Source organism: Geotrypetes seraphini, chromosome 2 (assembly GCF_902459505.1).
Source record: "Geotrypetes seraphini chromosome 2, aGeoSer1.1, whole genome shotgun sequence".
In the NCBI taxonomy this organism is placed as follows: domain Eukaryota; kingdom Metazoa; phylum Chordata; class Amphibia; order Gymnophiona; family Dermophiidae; genus Geotrypetes; species Geotrypetes seraphini.
This window is the reverse complement of record NC_047085.1, coordinates 462,889,502-462,911,370: the sequence shown is the minus strand read 5'-3', so window position 1 is coordinate 462,911,370 and position 21,869 is coordinate 462,889,502. Positions and strand designations below refer to the sequence as shown.

The window sequence follows — 21,869 nt, the reverse complement described above, 5'->3', positions numbered from 1 at the left end:
GAGGCGTCCCCACGGGATCCCCGCGACCCTAGGGGCGTCCCCACGGGATCCCCGTGACCCGAAGGGGGAACCCGCGGGATGCCCGCGGGTCCCGCGGGATTCCCGTCGTCCCCGTTCCCGTGCAGCTCTCTACCCTGATCCCTTTGGGGTACCTGTCAGCCAGTCTTCCTTGGATGTCAGGGTTGTCCCTGACCTTATCTCACTCCCTAATAAGCGAGGGGTCGAGTGCAGACTGTTTAACACACATAGGGGACTCAGCGGTGTTTGCTGATGATGTTTTAAAGAAAGTCACACAAGTGAACTGGTGGAGGTCACTTTTAGCAGCAGTAGCTTCTTCTTCTGGCATAGAAAGAATATTCTCTTCCTTTAGACTCATTCATTTCAAATTGAGAAATCATTTGTGACCCAATAAAGCAGGAAAACTTGTTTGTCTTTTTCAGATTATGAACAAACAAGAAGATGAGTGAAATACAAAAGACAGTATTTTAAGATTTTCATGTGTGGACATAGCTGATGGTCTCTTTTTTTAAAGATATTTTGTTTAACCACATCAGTTAACATGGATATTTAAGAAAAATATAAGAATACATATAGGTAAAACAAGAGGACAAAATAATGAGGTTGCAGGATGGAAGACTTAGGAGTAATACTAAACTCTCTCAATAAAAGTAAGAATACTTACTGAAACTCCTATAATGGGCCAACGATAACTGTAAGAAGAGAAAGATGTTCAACTAGAGATGAAGACTTTAATTCTCAAGAGCCCGAAGTTAACCTCCAGAGCAAATCTTGATGGTTAATCTCATGATTGGGCTATCATCGATTGTAGTCTTATTTTCTCAGCAAGCTTTATAAATTTATGGTTTTTTTATATTTTTTAAATTTTTAACAATTATATTGTCAGAAATGAGTTATTTATGCTGTAAAAGTGTGGTACTTAGCTCGGGTTAGAAAATGTGCCCGGCCAGTTCTTCACACTAAGTTCTCCGTTAGACTTAGGAGTAATGCCAGGAAATACTTTTTCACGGAGAGGGTGGTGGATACCTGAAATGCCCTCCCTGCGGAAGTGATGGAAGCAAGACAGTGACAAGAGTTCAAAAATGCATGGGATAGACACAAAGGATCCCTAATAGAAAAACGATAGTATCGACACAAAACTTAAGATCAGCAGATCAACTACAGTACTATAATTTTGTTTATGATGTGCAAGATTGATGCTTAAATGCAACCTCACCAGTGAGGAATTGAAGCTGATGCATGATGGACTTCTACTGTCTTTGACCTGTATATGGCATGACAGGATGTGCTGGAGTTAGCTTTGACAATGATTCCAGCATTGGGACAATATGGCTGATGATGACGGACTTCTACGGTCTGTGTCCTGTATATGGCAAGATGGATCAGGAGCAAGTATGCTTATTTTATGTCACATTCATATCATCTGAATGCAGGTCCTGCTAATCCTGGGTGGAGGAGGTAAGGACATCTTATAGAAGAACTTAGCAAGTAATTACTAGATGCTCGTGAGTCATACAGAAGGAATCCATTTCAGGTTTTCAATTTCTCCTCCTTCTCCAAAGGGCTCTGCCACCTCCTTCAGTTTGTACCAAAACAGGCAATAGCCCTATATAGGTACACATAAGAAGGAGCAGTATGGGAAGACTCCCTGAACTACAAATCTGTTCTGCTCTGAAAATATAACATGTTAAACATTTTAATTAAACAGCTAAAACATTGAAATAATCACACCAATCGGAACCCTTTATGGAGCTCATACAGTCCCCCATGTGTTATAGCAATAGATTATTCTCCATACTGTTGAGGTCTGACATCAAAATCTCAGTTTTGACTTGAACTTCTTAATTGAGACAGTAGGCATGTGGAATAAATAACTGAGAGGGTGGGGTTCCAGAATGATGCACCTATTCTCTAGAAGTACAAAAGCAGTCCCATAAATCTAGGGTAGGACCTCTGCACCTGCTCATAACACTAAGGACCCAAAGATAGTGTCCTCCCATGCTGCCACTTGTAGAACTTGGAGAATGTGTGCAGAGTGGACCAGGTCATTGCCTTATAAATCTCTCCTGGTGAAATCGCCGTGCCTATGCTTCTTGTGAAATATGTTTTCAAGGAGACTGACGATTGCTTGTCACAGGCAATATATGCTGACAAGATGGCCATCTGTATCCATCTTGAAATGGTAGCTTTAGATGCTGGTCTATCGCATTTGTCCAACAATTGGAACTCATTGGTGACCTCCATATAACTTCAGAGGACTCTTCTCACATCTAGTTGTCATAGAATCTGGGCCTTTTTCTTCAATCCCGTGGTCTGAAATGCTGGCAGTCTTACCTCTTGATTGATATGAAATGCCAAAACAACCATCAGCAAAAAGGATGGGATTGTGCACAAGGAATCTCATGCTCTGTGATCTCAAGGAAGGGCTCCTTACACGACAGGGCCTGCAACTCTGAGACTTGTCTTATTGATGTAATGGTCATGAGGAACACGTTCTTGACAGTAAAATCCAGCAAGGACGCCTCTTGAATAGACTCAAAAAGAGCCTGACTGAGGTCATGCAGAACCACGTTAAGGTTTCATAATGGAAACTGTTATTTTACCGGTGGTCTGAGCCTTCGTGCCCCCTTTAGGAATCTGACTATATCTGGATGAGAAGCCAGGGAGTTTTGCGTCCATGGACTCTGAAGCACGAGAGGCCCGCCACTTGGACCCTGAGTGATGCCACTGCGAGGCCTTTGTCAACAGCCGCTTGGAAGAAAACTAGTACCACCGCAATCGGAGCACTAAACGGCTCCACGTTCTCTTTATGTGCACCAGTGTTGAAACATCTCCCATACTTTAATATAAGCGGAGACCATCGTAGGCTTCTTGGTTCTGAGGAGAGTAGCAATGACTAACTCTGTCCTTGCACTCTAACACTGCACACTTAAGAGACATGTCATAAGACCAAAGTGATCGGATCTTCTATTACCACTGGACCATGATAGCAGATGGGGTTGTACCTGCAGTCTGAGACCCTGGTCCCTCTGAAGATGCACTAGGTCCGCATACTACAATCTGGTGCTATAAGGACCACTCTCCCTGGGTGGCTTGCTCTTCTTTGAAGTATTTGCCCTATCATGGGCCATGGAGGAAACAGACAAGAGTTTGTTCTTTGGCCATGACTGAAAAACGGGTTTGCCTTCTTATAAGAACATAATAGAAGATTAGGTCTTTATCTTCAATAATTAATCTTTTCTGTTTGTCCCTGTAGGATTCCATACTCTAGGTCAGGGGTGCCCACACTTTTTGGGGTTGTGAGCTACTTTTAAAATGACCAAGTCAAAATGATCTACCAACAATAAAATTTTTAAAAAACACAAAGCACATTATATGCAGAGAAAATGTTAATTATCATTTATATTCCGGGGTTTTTTCAAAGAGGTCAAGGCAGATGACTCTATGCACTGTCACCTCAGTAACAACCATACAAAAATAGACAAATATACCCCCTCCCTTTTTACTAAACCATGATAGCAGTTTTTAGCACATGGAGCTGCGCTGAATGCCCCGCGCTGCTCTCAACGCTCATAGGCTCCCTGTGCTAAAAACCGCTATTGCGGTTTAGTAAAAGGGAGCCATAGTGCAAAATATAGACAGAAGATATAAATTCTCAAAATGGACACATTTTGATCACTAAATTGAAAATAAAATCATTTTTCTTGTGATTTCATGAGTCTCTGGTTGCACTTTCTTCTGACTGTGAATCCAATATTTCTTCCCTTCTTTCAGCCTACTGTATGCTTCCTCTCTTCCAGACCTCATTCCCTCCCCCTACTTTTTCTTCCTCTCTCCCTGCCCCCTTCTTTCTTTCTGTCTCCCTTTCTTTTTTCTTTCTCCATGCCCTCTTTCTTTCTGTCTCTCCTTTCTTTCTGTTTCCCTTCTTTCCTTCTGTCTCCCTGCCTGCCCCCTTTCTTTCTTTCTCCCTGCCCTCCCCCAAGCCACTGCCGCCGCCATTGGGGAACAGGCCCCTAAACCAACGCCGCCCCAACTCTCCCTGGAGAAGCGTTGGGTCGACCAGCATTCCTCTCCCTGATATCAATTCATCGACAAATTGGGCACTCCTGCAGTCCCTACCCACAATCCAGGAGATGCAGAAATCCAAACGCTTTTCTGAGCATGTGCTCCTCCTGCCTTAGAGAGTGAGTTAGAGCCCCCTACAGTTCAGTCTCAAGGCTAAGCAACCATACCAGAACCAATCCATGACAAATAAGAGGGCATGGGGGAACCTCCCCGGCAACAAACAATTTCTGCAAAATATAAAAAAAATAATAAACGGGCAAAATGCAACACAGAAAAGACATTGAGGAACAATGTAGAACTAATCTGCTATGTGCAACAAGTACCCACATGAAAAAGCCATCGGCAAAATGCATACTCACAGGAGAGTGAACTACTCCCAGGATCTGTTGACTTGCTGGAAGATTCTGAAGCCTGTATGTAGAATGACCGAGGCAGAAAAAATTGCAGATGATTCAGAAATGACGGCGCTTGCACAGAGAGGGTGGGTCATTTGGAATCCTATAGGGACTAACAGAAAGAAGATTATCGAAGGTAAAAACCTAATCTTCCATTCTGTTACATCCCTTCTGGATTCCATTCTCTAGGTGACATGCCAAAAGCAATGGCAGCATCTAGAAAGGGACAGAAGAGCCTGCCTACAATATTGAGAACCTAAAAACGGCATCAGAGTGAGCTGCGACATCCATTCAATAAAACCAGGTAAAGGTATGAAGAGAGGACCAAGTAGCCACCCTGCAAATTTCACCTGGATGAATCACTCGAGACTCTACCCACGAGGCAGCAACACGTCTTGTTGAGTGGGCTGTAAGAGAAACTGGAGGCTACCTACCGTGGGCGATGTATGTCACAGAAATGGCCATACTAATCCAACAGGCAATCGAGGACTTAGAAGTCAGCCCACCTAGCTGAGATGGAATAGTCAGGACAAAGAGATGATCAGACAGTCGATAGCAATTAGTGTTCTCCAAATAATGGAGCAAGACTCTCCTAACATCCAATTTGTGGAAGATCTGATCCTTTCACACTGATCTGGTGAAGTGAAACGCAGGCAAATGAACCTCCTTGGTGACATGGAAATTGGAAACCAGCTTTGATAGAAAAGAAGGTACTGTATGAAGAACCACCCCCATTTCCATGATCTGTAGAAAGGGTTCACTGCACTGTAGAAAGGGTTCACTGATACTCCAAAACATACCATATTGAGACAATGGTGACTAGAAAAACTTTGATCGTCAGATCCAGAAGAGAAGTATCCTTCAGTGGCTCAAATGGGGCTGCCACATATCTCTGCAGAATGAGGTTAAGATGCCATCTAGGGAAAGAAAGACGCAAAGGGAGGTCACAAGCAAAGCGCCCCTCTCAGAAACCTGGCCATATTGGTATGAGCAGTAAGCAAACTGGAACCCCTATGTGCTCAGAAGCACAAAAAGCCTGCTACCTGAACCTTAAGAGAGGTCATAGCTAAACCCATATCCAAGCCTGCTGGAAGAAAAGACAAAACCACTGGAAAGAGAGCCCGCTCTCTACTGGGTCCTTGGCACACCACTGTTGGAAAGCCGTCCAGGCTGTGGCATAAGAAGCCAAAGTAAGGTTTTCTTAGACTTCAAAAACGTCAAAATGACCACATCAGAATAACTGTGCTTTATCAAGGCTGAGCGTTCAAGAGCTATGCCGAAAGACCAAAACGCCATGGAGTCTCCATAAGCACCGGACCCTGACTGAGAAGGTCACGAAGAAGAGGGAACTTTTGCTTCTGGTCCTGCTGAAGACATCTGAGACCTGCATATCACGGAAGACGAGGCCAATCCGGAGCCACTAGGATCACTAGGCTGGGATGCGATGTTATCCAGAAGATGAATCAACCAACCAGAGGCCACAGAGAGAATACATAAAGGAGGTCATGAACTGGCTAGGGCAGAACCAAGACATCTAGACCTAAGCTTCCATGCTCTGTTCTTCAACTGAAGAAGCACCTGAGCTACGAGGACCTGGCTAAAGCGATCAAGTCCAGCTGTGGTTGACTGCATGATAACATGGAACGCTTTTTGCGAAAGAGACCATTCGTCCAGGTCCAGGACTTGTCGACTGAGGAAGTCTGGCTGTACATTTTTGATTCTGACCACATTCGCTGCAGAAAGAGACAGAAGAGGTAAAACCGCCCAGCGAAACAGTATGCAAGCTTCCTGGCCCAAGGGGAGGACTTCTAGTGCACATTGATGATTCTAGTGCCCCCTTGATGATCCTAGTTCCACCTCTTTTCCTGCCAAAGTGGGCAGGAGAGCAAGAAAATGTCAGCCGAATATCGCAAAGATCCAGAAGATTGATCAACCAACACTTCTAACATGGTAGTCCACTGAATGAAGCGGTCCCCACAGAGAGCATCCCTGCTGACAGGCTGGCATCCGTCATGACTGAAGAGATTTGCCCTGGGCAGAGAACCTTTCCCTGAAGCCACCAGCATAGACTGCTGTGAGCTGGTTCCGTCGAGGGGAGTAGCATCTGAAGGGAATGATGCTGTGGAGGCAACCAAAATAGGAGCGACTCCTGTAGAGGGTGCATGTGTGCTTTGGCACAGGGGCCACCACCAGGAAGGCCACCATGGACCCCAGCACTGTAAGGATTGTTAGTGGCCCCCACAAAATATGGTTGGTGGGGGTTACGTGAGAGGCGCCCTTACACACGCCAGGTCCCAGATTCAGTTCCCTCACAGAAGATTCACCAGGAGTAGAATCAAATAAGAAACACAGCCAGAGGTGATTGCATAAAGAATATATTATAGAAATAGGCTTACAGAAAAGCATTACAATTAATGAGAGAGCAAAGCAGTTTCCCTGCCTTACAGAGTTCAGAGGCAAAGAGACAGAGAGGCCTGAAGTTCCAGGGAGGTCCAGAGAGAGATTGAGAAAGGGGGATGAGGTGATGGTCTAAGCTTCAGGTTCCATAGATAAAGAGAAGGATAGACAGAGAGATAGACAGAGAAAGAGAGAGCTGAATGTGTGTTGCAGAGAGGAAGTTTTATAGCTTGGAATCTTATTCTGAATATAGAAACTATTGTATGTCCCAGTATCTTTCTGTTTAGAATTTGTAAACTGTTTGAAACAATGGTTAATTTAATTGATAAGGAAGGTGTGATACTTGCAGGTATGGTAGATGGGATTAATCTGGCTTCTTTGTCCCATTCAAGCAGCTTATCTTCTTGATAAACAATCTAGTCTGGCTGGATGCTTAATGTATGTGAATTCTGTGCAGGAGCACAGAATTCTGCATTAACATTCCAGAGTCAGATAATTCCCCATAGGCCTTTGCTGACATTAGTTCTGCCAACTGAAAATGCTGATTGCTAGCAATAGCTATGCTGACAAGCACCTGCAAATAATGCCAGGCTAAGGGAACCGGTAGAGCCAGGAGATTTCTGAGTTGCTTCTGAAGTTTCTGTCTGCATAGCTTGGGAAGAAACACATGGCTCTGCAGGGTGTCAAAGAGAAGGCCCAAATACTCCAAGGTCTTAGACGGCAGCAACCGGCTCTTCTTGAAGTTGACAATCTAACCTCCACCACTCGCTCTCACTCCTACTGAGATGGAGCCCAGATCAACCAGCTTTCCAAGTACGGATGTCCCTGGACACCCTGCCTTCAGAGAAAGGCCACTACAACTACCATCACCTTAGTGAAAGAGCAGGGCACTGTCACGAGCCCAAAGGGCAGAGCTGCAAAACATAGAAACATAGAAAAAAAAACCCTGGAAATTCTGTCACAGAACATGGAAACACAGAAATCTGCGATGCTCCAGTAGAGTGGAATATGAAGAAATGTTTCCATGAGACAACAGTTAAGACTGTGCTCACGGTTTCTATTTGGAAAGAAGGAATCCACAAGAAGTGATTGACCGACTTGAGATCCAGAAGTGTTTCTAATCCTCCAAGCCTGTCTTTGGCACGATGAAGTATAAGGAGTATCTGCCTAATCCTAATTAATTTTCCAGAATGGGCTCTATCGCTCGGATTTCCAAGAGACGTTCTGAGCCACAAATTCTCCCTCCCTCCAGCTCTGAAGTACCAATGTGGCAGCAGTCCTGAGCTGCAAAGCCTTCCTTCCTCCTTCTCTCAAGCTCTGTAGTGGCAGAAGCAGGCAGTGGTCCTGAGCCACGAACCACCTCGCTCCCTCCCTCTCTCCTTTCCTTACCTGAGCGCAGCCGGTCAGCAGGAGGCAACCTCAAAGCATGCTGCATGCGGCCAGTCCCAGCAGGGCCTTTCCTCTGACATGTCACTTCCGACATATCAGAGGAAAGTCCCTGCTGGGGCTGGCAGTGAGCAGCCTGTTTTTAGGCTGTCTCCTGCTGACTGGCTGCGCTTTGGGTAAGGAAGGGAGGGAGGGAGTGAGGGGATTTGCGGCTCAGGTCGCTGCCTGCTTCTGCCACTAAGGTGCTGAGGGAGGGAGGGAGAAGGGCTATAGGACTCAAGACCGCTACCACGCTGGTGCTTCAGGGGGAGGGGGGAATTTAGACAAGGTTTCTAACACATTCTCAACCAGAAAAACAGTTATCCAGTATCCACCAATTCGCCGGATAGCTGAGATTCTACTGTATATGTATATATTTGGAGATCAATATGAAATGATATAGCTGCAGAATGTTTGAGCAGCTGGTTAATTTGCATAGTTCACCAATTAGCTTAGTTATAATTTTCAGTAAGTGCTGTTTTATTTTTGCATTTCTCTGTTAACAATGACTTTTTGCATTTTTTTGTTTAATTAGAAGTATGTTTATATTCCGCATTACTTTATTTCTTTTATAGGGATGACCAAGGGCAAGAAAAAACTTTCGGCAAATACAGAGAAAGTGCAAACAGTGAGGTACTGTAAAACATGTTTACACTGCATAGAACTATTTTTATTCAAACATACATTCACTTAAATATTTATATTCAATGGGTTTAGAAAGAATTACATGGGCCCTGCTGTATATGCTTTTCCCACTTGTTAATTTTGTTTTTGTTTGGCCTAGCATTTCCTCCTACTCCTTTTGCTTCTAGAACTGGTGCCATATGACATTATTTTCCCTCCTCAGGAATTTTTCCCAGCTTAATTTAAGTCCCATCTTTGCAAACCCTGTTTAGGGACATGCAAACTGCTCTTTCCAGAATTGTGCAGTCATATGCCTTAAATCTGTGGTAAAAGGAAGCAGGGGATACCAAAGGCCTGTTGGTTGGATACTATCAAGAATGACATGGGAATGAACATCAAGCAATTGAAAGAAGTAGTAGAAAACAAGGAAGCATGGCGAGGACTGGCTTACAGAGTATCCAAGGGTCAGACATGACTGAATGGATAGTACCGTATTTTCACGTAGATAACGCGCACCCGTGTAAAACGCGCACACGGGTATAGCGCGCGGGAAACCGAAAATATGTTTAAAAAATTTTGTATACCATGCACACCCGTATACCGCGCATGCTGCCCCGACTCTCCCATCGCCGCCCGACTCTCCTTTCGCCCGCCCCGACTCTCCTCTGACCACCCCGACTCTCCTTTCGCCCGCCCCGACTCTCCTCTGGCCACCCCGACTCTCCTTTCGCCCGCCCCGACTCTCGTCTCCCCCTTGAAGTCCTGTCCCCACCCTGAAAGCCTGATGCCCCCCCGACGTCCGATTCACCCCCCCCTGCAGGACTGCTCGCATCCCCACCCCGAAGGACCGCTCGCACGCACTCCCACCCGTACCCGCACCACCACCCTGAAGGACCGCTCGCACCCCCACAGCCTCCCGACCCTCCCCCATCATGTAGACGCTCCTACCCGTGTCCTTCTGCTTCCTCTTGGCGGTCCCGGCCCTTCTGTGAGCCCTGCGCCTGCGCTGCTTCCTCTTCCGGCGGTCCCGCCCTTTTTCTGACGGGTAGGAGCGTCTACATGATGGGGGGGGTCGGGAGGCTGTGGGGGTGCGAGCGGTCCTTCGGGGTGCGGGTGCGTGCGAGCGTTCTTGCGGGGGGGGGGTGAATCGGACGTTGGGGGGAACTATGTAAAAAAAATTTGTACAACGCGCAAGGTTATGCACGGTTTGTAAAATCGTGTATAACGCGCGCGTTATATGCGTGAAAATACGGTAGTTGTAACAGTAGTATGCCTTAAATCTAGCTAATTTAAGTATGTGCTTTGTGTGATAATTGGGAGTTAACCTTTTTCCCTCTTAAGTTTGTGAAAACCGCCGCTGCAACATCTCCAACCCCAGCTAACCTAGGGGGTCTTTTACTAAGGCGCGCTAGCCGATTTAGCATTTGCTAAATGCTAAAACATACATAGAATATAGTAGGTGCGTTAGCATTTAGCACACGCTAATATTTAGTGCGCCTTAGTAAAAGGACCCCTTGGTGAGCAGAATACATTTTAGTTTTTGATGGTATACTTTATGCTTTTGAACATATTTTCTTAATAATTGAGCACCCATTATACTGGATGAGGAAAATCTGTTGTATCACTAATCTTTAATTGCCAGCTAAAGCAATTAAGACACAGGAAGCTGCTTTGAACAAAATTGATCCTAATTGTTTTTTAATTTCAAATCATTTTCTTTAGATCTTTTACATTTTTCATTATTTTGAGGTCTTGTCATACTACATTCTGAATAGAGATATCAGGGACTTTTTTTTTCTTGCACTTAAACACTATGGGGTTCATTTTCAAAGCACTTAGATGTACAGAGTTCCATAGGTTACTATGGAACTTTGTAAATCTAAGTGCTTTGAAAATACACCTCTTTCTGTAATTGGTAAGATTCATAGCTCTGTTGCACGTAAACAAAAGAAGACATTACTTTATTTATTTTAATTTTCTATACTGTTCTCCCAGGGGAGCTCAGAACGATTTATATGAATTTATTCAGGTACTCAATCATTTTTCCCTCAAAACAGGTTGACGTTGAGAGAGGGAGGGGGAATATGCGAATCGGGACCAGTGCCGTACTGTTGTTTTGGGATGGGAGGGAGGGGTTCCTCTCTCAGTTCTGAAACTTTTAAAGGAGAACTGTATGTTCAAAAACAAAAACAAACTGCAGACAGTGTGTACAAGATGCAGGCTGTGTTTATTCTACCAAATATTAAATGCGGTAACTAATACCACCTTTTTACAAACCAAGGGACCCAATACGGTCCGTGTTTTGGAAAACACGCCTTCAGGGGTCCTAATAAAATAAATAACAAACCTAAGAAATACAATTGATGCATCTTAGCCAAATGGTGTGCATAAGTGATAAAGCAATTTAAGTGATATGATCCTTGAATGAGTGTAAGTGCTTAAAAGTCTTACAAAGTACATCAAATGAAAATATGATGTAGAAAAATGTAAATGGAAAGTGTGCAGGGATACTGAGGTGAGAAATAATATAGAAATAAAGAAATAAAAATTGAACCAAATGAGAAAAATATAGGAATCAATAAAAGTGGAAATACACAGTCAAATTCACGTGAATAAAGTGCAACATGCTGTACATGAATCACAATGTAAAAACCGTAAGCAGATAAATAAAATAGGAATGAAGAGACCTACCATGGTTAATAAGGTAAAAAGCAAACCACAATTTAAATGCATAATGAACTAAAATCAAAGATAAAAGTATATAATAAGAATAAAACATTCATAAAACGACAATGTTCATAAAACAAATATAAAAGTGTACAATAAAAGTTCATGTTTATGAAGTCCATAAAAAATATATATATCATCCTTTATTGAAAAATTCATGTAAAGAGCAATATGGTCAACACTGCTAAACTATGAAGACCAAAGGAAAATACCAAGTGATATTAAAGAAGTATATAAAGGACCAGTAGAAAAATGTATAAGGAACATGATGAGCTATGCGAAATAATATACATATTAGAAAATATATTTTGGGGGGTTCATCTATTGAAAAGTTAACCACCATCATGCAGATTTAGATGTAAAAATTATATAAAACAGTATAAAACAACGTTATGACTCCTAAGAGTCAGAAGCCATACAAAGGCAACCACCTGATGAAGCCAAGGCTTTACTCAATCTATGCAAATGGAGAAAACCAGAGGTAAAAAACAAATCGGAACTTACCAACCCCCTGTGTATGCAATGAGCCAACAGTACAGCACAAAATGGATACCGGAGCAAAAAAGATGCCGCGAGAAGCCAAGAGGGTAAAAGGAAGCAGTCTGGGACGTGGACGGCTGCGATTGGCCAAGGGGCGTGTTCAAAAGTCAATAGAAGACAGACAGTACTATCATCCAGTAGGTGAAAGAATAAAAAAATATATAGCCTGAAAAAAGAAAAATGCGAACTGAAACTAAAAGAAATTGTATAGATAATTAAATTAAAAATAAGAAAAGTGAAATAAAATGAGTCGGAGAAATAAACAGAAAAATAAACATAACCAAAAACTATAACACCATTAGATTGGGTGACATATCTCAAATTCAGTGGGAATGAGGCTAAATATCTGAGTATTACTGGTGAAAAGGGGAAGAAATAGATGGATATACGATCTAAAAATGAAAAGAATTTAAATAGAACTGACAAGTAACTGATAGCCTTATATGGGATAACATCAAATGCCCAATATCATTTCATTTAAACTCATGACACCTAATGACAATACACCAAAAACACTTATAAATTACAGTGGTTCTTGTTATAAAATGCCATACTATGTCATAAGTGAATCAAAAAGACAATGTTTGAAATGCAAATCATTTGTATGAATACTAGCCTTCCCTATAACATGTAACGAATATGTGAGGCTATATGAAACAAAGAGCATGATATGATTAACAATAAGAAAACCATAACTTAAAATAAGACGCTCACATTCATATGACTTAACATGTAATATTAACTTTTAATCACCTGGACTCTAAATAGTTGACATTGTTAATGAATCTCAAAGGGAAGCCTCAGCCCCACCACTCCACCGTAAAGCCATTTTTCAAATTGCGGGAAGCTTTATGTGGCGCCTCATCATTGGGCTGTCCACTTTTTTATAGTGACGTTTTCTTTGTTCTAATTTTTTTATGCAGTGTAAGTATAAAAAGTTTTTTTTTTTTTTTAATTGTGTTGTTCGCATTTCCTCTAATAAATATATATAAATATAAAGTACTTGTAAATTTGTACTTAGCTTGTATCACAGCCAAAACCCAGGAGTCTGACCCGACATGTTTCGCATATACTGCTGTACCTTTGCTTAATCTTTGTAAACCGCATAGAACTTCACGGTATTGCGGTATATAAGCTGTTATTATTATTATTATTATCAAGAATCCCCCTACGGAATAAAACATAAGGAACAGGACGCTGTGAAAACCCATTCATACACAGCTACCCTCCATACTCCCTTCAAAAGTTCTTATAGAAATGTATAGAATGTAGCTCACTGAGGCCGCTGTTGTCATCCGACTCCAAAGTTGTAAGAGAAAGATGGTGGCAGCGTGCTAACCGGCATTTAAATATTCTTCCTCGTCCTCAATTCAAAAACCCTCCCCCTGTTATCATTGGTTGATGTTTAGCCAATCCCCGACAGCCATTCTATTTCTCCATTTAACCCTCTAGGGTCTACCGTGTCAAGTGAAAAAATATACCGCTGCTCACTCTGATTCAACCTCCTTTGGTCCTTCCCTCCGTGATCTTGTTAATGACTCGCCACCTAATGTCCTCTACCGTATGATTGTGTGTGATCCAGTGTTCCACTAGGGGTGCCTAAAAGACCTGGTTCACAATACGTGATTTGTGTTCAGTAAGTCTAATCCTTATCCTCCTGTTAGTCCGTCCAACATATATTAAGTCGCACGGACACACAATCACATAGATAACATCCTGTGAATTATCTATGTGATGTTATCTATGTGATTGTGTGTCCGTGCGACTTAATATATGTCGGACGGACTAACAGGAGGATAAGGATTAGACTTACTGAACACAAATCACGTATTATGAACCAGGTCTTTCAGGCACCCCTAGTGGAACACTGGATCACACACAATCATATGGTAGAGGACATTAGGTGGCGACTCATTAACAAGATCACAGGGAGGAACGGAGGGAAGGACCAAAGGAGGTTGAATCAGAGTGAGCAGCGGTATATTTTTTCGCTTGACACGGTAGACCCTAGAGGGTTAAACGGAGAAATAGAATGGCTGTCGGGGATTGGCTAAACATCAACCAATGATAACAGGGGGAGGGTTTTTGAATTGAGGACGAGGAAGAATATTTAAATGCAGGCTAGCACGCTGCCGCCATCTTTCTCTTACAACTTTGGAGTCGGATGACAGCAGCGGCCTCGGTGAGCTACATTCTATACATTTCTATAAGAACTGTTGAAGGGAGTATGGAGGGTAGCTGTGTATGAATGGGTTTTCACAGCGTCCTGTTCCTTATGTTTTATTCTGTAGGGGATCCTTGATAATAATAATAATAACAGCTTATATACCGCAATACCGTGAAGTTCTATGTGGTTTACAAAGATTAAGCAAAGGTACAGCAGTATATGCGAAACATGTCGGGTCAGACTCCTGGGTTTTGGCTGTGATACAAGCTAAGTACAAATTTACAAGCACTTTATATTTATATATATTTATTAGAGGAAATGCGAACAACGCAATTAAAAAAAAAACCTTTTTATACTTACACTGCATAAAAAAATTAGAACAAAGAAAACGTCACTATAAAAAAGTGGACAGCCCAATGATGAGGCGCCGCATAAAGCTTCCCGCAATTTGAAAAATGGCTTTGTGGTGGAGTGGTGGGGTTGAGGCTTCCCTTTGAGATTCATTAACGATGTCAACTATTTAGAGTCCAGGTGATTAAAAGTTTATATGAGACAGGACTGGACCTTAAGAAATATCCTAACTCATGCCATAGCGTTCTTGGGCTTAACATGTAATATTGGCATACTAAATGTGAAATAAATGAGAATGGTCTAATAATTGAAGATGTTAGTGCTGAAAACTAAACATAATATGGATGAACCTGATAGACTATAAAAAAGAACGGTAATCAATCTCAAGATTTATTCCGGCTGGGGTAATAGTATTGAGTTCAAATATTGCTCTTTGTTCAGCTTGCATGAGAATGTTGTCAATATTTCCCCCCTCTCCATCTCAGCTTAAAGGTCTTGAAGACAAAAAAACGGAGTTCATTGATAGTGTGGCCAAGTTCTTTCCAATGTATTGCCAAGGGTGCTGTCAAAACTTCCCTCAATATATAACTTCTATGTTCGATTACTCTTGTTTTAATCTTTATTTTAGTTTTGCCAATATACAGAAGTTGGCAATGTAGTATAATGTTCAGTAGTGTAATATAAGGACAGCATAGGCTATTAAATGACTGAAAATGAAGGAAAAATCCTCAGACAAGGGCTCTCCCACCTCCACCAAAATGGTTTACTAAAGGTGGTTGAGCGGTCACCTCATTGGCAAAAAACCTTCAATGAAATAAGAGCTTTATGCTGTGCTTTGCTAATGAAAAAACAAAAGATAGAAGAAAAACTTTTCTACGTATCTTCGGCTGATCGGTACACCAACGGTGGCCAGCGTTTCACAAGTCTGCTGCCTCAGGGTGTATCCCGACCGATCAGACTTCTTTCAAATGGGACGCCAAAGACATCTCCCGCACCTGATAAATACGTCTTGTACATATTGTCTGCAGTTTTTCTGTTTTTGCTTGCTGTTCTTGCACTGCAGACTCTGTTGAATTCTTTTGTTGTTTGCCAAACTGTATGCTGTCACCGTGCACCACCAGGCCGGGCCGCACCCCAGCTGGAATGGCCGAAAGAGCCTAGAGCACATGGTGCTGACCGAGCGGTTTATTAGTACTACAGTGGTGCCTCACACAACGAACTTAATCCGTTCCAGGAGCAAGTTTGTTATGTGAAACGTTCGTTGTGTGAAACGCGTTTTCCCATAACAATACATGTTAAAAAAAATAATTCGTTCTGTAGCATAAAATATGCTAAGATGACATAAAAAAAGATAAATTTTTGGTTATTATTTTTATTTAGATACATCTAAAAACATAATTGTTTTTTTAAAACAACACACATTTTTTAAATTTAAAGACAGACTAAGTAGAGTCTAATTTTACAGTGAGAGGGCAGAGTCTCAGCGGCAAAAACTGGGACTTAACTGTTCATTTTTTTTTTTTTTTCTACCGTGTTTCCCCGATGATAAGGCAGGGCCATCAAATAAGACAGCCCCCCCTTTTTAGAAAAAAATGTAAAATAAGGCACCCCCCCCCGCAAATAAGCCACCCACCGATACCTGCGCTTACCCGAATCGGGTGGTACGGTGGGTGACTCCGTGTGGTCCCTGGCACCCCCGACACGATCGGGGCAAGAGGGAGCTCAAGCCCTCTTGCCCCCCCGACTCCCCGACACGATCGGGGCAAGAGGGAGCTCAAGCCCTCTTGCCCCCCCGACTCCCCGACACGATCGGGGCAAAAGGGAGCTCAAGCCCTCTTGCCCCCCGACTCCCCGACACGATCGGGGCAAAAGGGAGCCCAAGCCCTCTTGCCCCGCCGACTCCCCGACACGATCGGGGCAAAAGGGAGCTCAAGCCCTCTTGCCCCCCCGACTCCCCGACACGATCGGGGCAAAAGGGAGCCCAAGCCCTCTTGCCCCGCCGATTCCCCAACTCCCCGACAATATCGGGCCAGGAGGGAGCCCAAGTCCTCCTGGCCACGGCGACCCCCTAACCCCACCCTGCACTACATTACGGGCAGGAGGGATCCCAGGCCCTCCTGCCCTCGACGCAAACCCCCCCTCCCCCCAACGACCGCCCCCCCCAAGAACCTCCGACCGCCCCCCCAGCCGACCCGCGACCTCCCTGGCCGACCCCCACGACACCCCCAACCCCCTTCCCCGTACCTTTCTGTAGTTGGCCGGACAGACGGGAGCCAAACCCGCCTGTCCGGCAGGCAGCCATCGACGGAATGAGGCCGGATTGGCCCATCCGTCCCAAAGCTCCGCCTACTGGTGGGGCCTAAGGCGCCTGGGCCAATCAGAATAGGCCCGGGAGCCTTAGGTCCCTCCTGGGGGCAGGGCCTGAGGCACATGGTCGGGTTGGGCCCATGTGCCTCAGGCCCCGCCCCCAGGAGGGACCTAAGGCTCCCGGGCCTATTCTGATTGGCCCAGGCGCCTTAGGCCCCACCAGTAGGCGGAGCTTTGGGACGGATGGGCCAATCCGGCCTCATTCCGTCGTTGGCTGCCTGCCGGACAGGCGGGTTTGGCTCCCGTCTGTCCGGCCAACTACAGAAAGGTACGGGGAAGGGGGTTGGGGGTGTCGTGGGGGTCGGCCAGGGGGGTCGCGGGTCGGCTGGGGGGGCGGTCGGAGGTTCTTGGGGGGGGGCGGTCGTTGGGGGGAGGGGGGGTTTGCGTCGAGGGCAGGAGGGCCTGGGATCCCTCCTGCCCGTAATGTAGTGCAGGGTGGGGTTAGGGGGTCGCCGTGGCCAGGAGGACTTGGGCTCCCTCCTGGCCCGATATTGTGTGGGGAGTTGGGGAATCGGCGGGGCAAGAGGGCTTGGGCTCCTTTTTGCCCCGATCGTGTCGGGGAGTCGGGGGGGGCAAGAGGGAACCAGGCGGAGAGAGGGCAGTTAAGCGCAGTGCCTGCGCGGAAGGATGCAGCTCGGGCGACTTCGTTGTGTGAAACGAAGTTCGTTGTACGGATCAAGACATAAAGTTCGTTGTGCGCAGCGTTCGCTGTGCGAGGCGTCCGTTATGCGAGGCACCACTGTAATTGGAGTTGGCGGATCAAGTAAAAAACACCCAGTTCTGCTTCCAAAACAAAATTCTTTATTCCAATAGGAACCTCGGCTTTCAATACCCACAATTGCATTCACATTTCAAAAGGAAAAATAAACTTGTATTTCCCAGTTATAGTCCAAAAATGACTCTTCTTCTCAGTACAATAGTCCATAGATTCCCAAACTACTTTCAAATTGCTTTCATGCAGTTGGATACAGTCTCTTGCTTACAATCACTTCTGACAGCTTTAGACTGGATCCGCATCTGAACTCTTTGGATGCAGAGCTCAGGGTAGAAGGAACCTCCTCCCACAATGACCATTGGTTGTGGTCCCTCCCAACTTGGACCCACAATCCAGTCTATGGAAAAACCCCAAAAGGAAAAAGGTCTCCAACTACTGCCAAGGCTGTGCAATGCTATTTGCCACAGCCTAGACACCCTGTGGTTCTTGCCCAAAAAGAATGCAAGGAATCCTCACTAAGGCTTTCAGTAACCCTTTTTTTGCCTTAAGGTTACAGAGACAACCAGCCCATTAACTAGCACAACCAGTCTCAGCCTAACTTCCCTTAAACCCCATCGGTTTCCATATCCTACTGGTCAGAAACACCATTTCCCTCTTTAAAGTCCATGGCTTCTTCCTGGTCTAAAAAGTCTTCACTATCTGAAACTTCCCTCATGCATTCATCTAACAATTCAGCTTCCATAAAGTTAGCTCTGACCTGGGTGTTAGGCTTAGGTATACTGCTGCGTGCCCTTGGAACTGGTCTCCTGTCTCCATTCTGTCTCCTCTCCAGTGTGGGTTGGTTCAGTGGCTGCCTCCCTTCTGAGCACTGCTTCTGGTCCCTATAAGCCTCAGGATAATGAGCAACAGGTGTGGCTTGTTCCTGGCTAAATTGAGGACTAGAATATTCCTGGTGTTGCCTGGAATTGTGTCCCCCATGAATGTTAGGAGATGTGTGGTGCATCCTCCCCCTAGGAACAATATCCTGAGTACTTATAGTTCCCCTTACCCCTTGTTCTCCCTTCTTTAACTCAGGCGAAAACAAATAGGTACTTCCTTGCTCCTCATTGAACTTTCCCTGTCTGGCTGTAGTTCTGGGCTGAGGTGTTGGTGTGCATAGTGTTTTATCTCTTTGGGAAAGCATTTTCCCCTGCCTAGCCCTAGGCATAGGTGTCCTTTCACTACCCGGCTCAGTCGCAGGGCCTACCCTATGACAATGTTCAGACATATACTTTATGCTCCTCTACCAGCAGATGAAGACAGAACAACTGGCTTAATGGTGTCACCCTATATAGGGTCCTGTGCAAGTCCTTAGAGTTCCAGTATTTCTCTATCTCCAGTAGATGATGAATAAGCGTGCCTAGGGAAGCTGGAGATAATGCTGTCAAACAAGAGTGCAAGATCTGATTGACACCAGGCTTTGGGCTTTAGAGGTGTCAAACCCAACCCTCCCCCTTCCCCTCTTCATCAAGCCTGTAGTTGGAGGGAGGCTGACACCTGTCTTCCTCTTCTACTCTTGAAGAGAGGCCAGGTAAAAAAATGAAACAAAGGGGTACAACTTAAGAAGGATGGCCTGAGGTGGAGTCTTGCACCCTACAGTGACAGAGGTGAGAGGAAGCAATCATGCCTATAGAAGCAGGTCTTAACATGCTGAGTCAAGCTCAGCACAACAATCGCTGTGTGGCATGTAGTTGTGCTTTGCCATGTGTACAAGGAGATCAACAGGAGTGGAGGAGAAGTTGGGGGCCATCCTGGAGGCCTCAACTAATCTGGAGAATGTCTGTGGGTGTCGACAGTGTAGCAAAGATGATAATTGCAGACCCCAGTAGAGATGCAGAGCACAGTACTTTGACAGGAATTCTGCCATTTTGTGTGAACACATGTTGAGGTCTGATTCCCTGGTCGACCACCCCCATATCTATTGGGGACAGGGCAGAACTAGCAGTTAGCATGCTCAGATAGGCATAAGAACATAAGCCTTGCCATGCAGGGACAGACCAAAGTATCCTGTTTACAGCAGTGTGCAGGGCAAGGATTTAAGGTGCATGGTGAAAATTTTATGAAAGTTATTAACTTGCTAACCTATTCAGAGGGTGTTACCTGACAGTGATTCTGTTTCATACATGATAATAAAACAGGGGACTTACTATTAGATGTGGGAAAGGATGAGTGAAGGTAAGAATGAACATTGTCTCCCAGCATCTGCCAATCTCAAATACAACTTTTTAATCTTTCGTGCATTGCATGCTTCACATGAATCCAGTTGTCTAGCCAATCTCTTGTCTTTTTTAAGCTCCATCCTGTTCTTTATGATCTATTTATTTATTAACTTACCATGCCCCTCCTCCCATCTTGTCTCCAATATGTCAGTTTGTCATGCTCTCTCCTTTATTATTTTTCTTACTATTATTTTAATTTTACCATTTATTATACTTTTAATTTTAAACTTTTTTAGATTGATTTCATTGTAAACTGTTTAGGTACCAGTTTGATAAACGATATATCAAAGAATAAATAAATTTGGAAACTTGGCCTCACTGAAGCCCCAAATGTGCGACACTTGGATCTCACAGTCAAGTCAGTGTTCCTGTGGCAGTCGTCTCGGCATGACATATCTTGGAACTGCAAGCTTTCTCATGTAGAGAACTTTTTCTCAGGATCACAGAGGCGGGGTAGCTCTCCGTGCTGTTCCATCCTTTCTTCTGAAATCCCTCCTTCCTTCTGAAAGTTATATCTGATTTTCACATCAACCAGGAGGTTTGTCTGCCTGCTTTTCAACCTACAGGCTTGGAATAGCAGGATAAGATATTGAAAAAACTGGATGTGCGAAGGGTTTTACTTCACTACTTGGAAAAGACCAATGACACTTGTCTTTCTGACCATCTGTTTGTGCTAACCAGCCAGTCCATGCATGGCAGACTGGCATCCAAGGCCTCTATAGCTAGATGGATTTGCATGGCCATTTCTTCAGCTTACATCACCTGTGGTGAGCAGCCTCTGATGTCTCTCAAGGTGCACTCGACCAAGAGTGTTGCATCTTCAGCGGTGGAGTCTCAGGCAATTCCTTCCGCAGAAATTTGTAGAGCTACTACTTGGTCTATTCTTCATATCTTTACAAGGTTTTACAGAGTGGTTATAGCGGCTTGAGAAAACGTTGCCTTTGGATCCTCAGTCTAGCGGGCAGGCTCTTCAGTCCCACCCTAGATGTCGCCATTGTTTTGGTATGTCACTTAACATACAGACTTCTGAGTAGATGTAACAGAATGAAAAATTAGGTTCTTACCTGGATAATCTTTATGTTAATCTTCTCAGGAGTCCATACGTCCCAGCCCGCCCTCAGTATATCCTGTTCGCATTTTTTCTGTCTTGGATATTTCCAGATTCCAGGCCCAGAGTTCTTCTCCTGTTAACCAGATGACTAAGCGTAAAGAAGTCCTGTATAAGTAACTGAATTGCTCAGCCTCTGGCTCCTTTGATGTTAGTGCTTGTTGCACATGGCAGATTGGTTCACTATTGCTGCTATGTTATAAATTCTTGTTGATAATTGTTCTTTTTTTCTTTTTTTTTAATTCTTTATTCATTTTTACATCTTACAACAAGTGTATCAATAAGATGGCAATTGAAATTAAATACATCACTTGTATTTCTGTCATATTAGCAATAATACATTAAATTAAACCCCTTCCCACCCAACCCTCCCAAAATATATGCAATTAAAGGAAGGAAAGGTGACTAGTGGAGTCCCTCAGGGTTCGGTGCTGGGGCCAATCCTGTTCAATATGTATGTAAGTGACATTGCTGAAGGGTTAGAAGGAAAAGTGTGCCTTTTTGCAGATGATACCAAGATTTGTAACAGAGTAGACACCGAAGAGGGAGTGGAAAATATGAAAAAGGATCTGCAAAAGTTAGAGGAATGGTCTAATGCCTGGCAACTAAAATTCAATGCAAAGAAATGCAGAGTAATGCATTTGGGGATTAATAATAGCAAGGAACCGTATATGCTGGGAGGAGAGAAGCTGATATGCACGGACAGGGAGAG

At 44.2% G+C, this 21,869-nt stretch overlaps 1 protein-coding gene across 6 annotated transcripts in view; it reads left to right on the top strand.

The window, feature by feature from the left end:
* Positions 1-21,869, top strand: part of WDR60 (WD repeat domain 60) — a 264,691-nt gene that overhangs the window by 80,242 nt on the left and 162,580 nt on the right. For all 6 annotated transcript variants that reach the window (XM_033931587.1, XM_033931589.1, XM_033931585.1 and 3 more), the window contains one exon: positions 8,876-8,933. In XM_033931587.1, the coding sequence (XP_033787478.1) occupies positions 8,876-8,933 (58 nt within the window). The remainder of the gene's footprint in view (positions 1-8,875; positions 8,934-21,869) is intronic.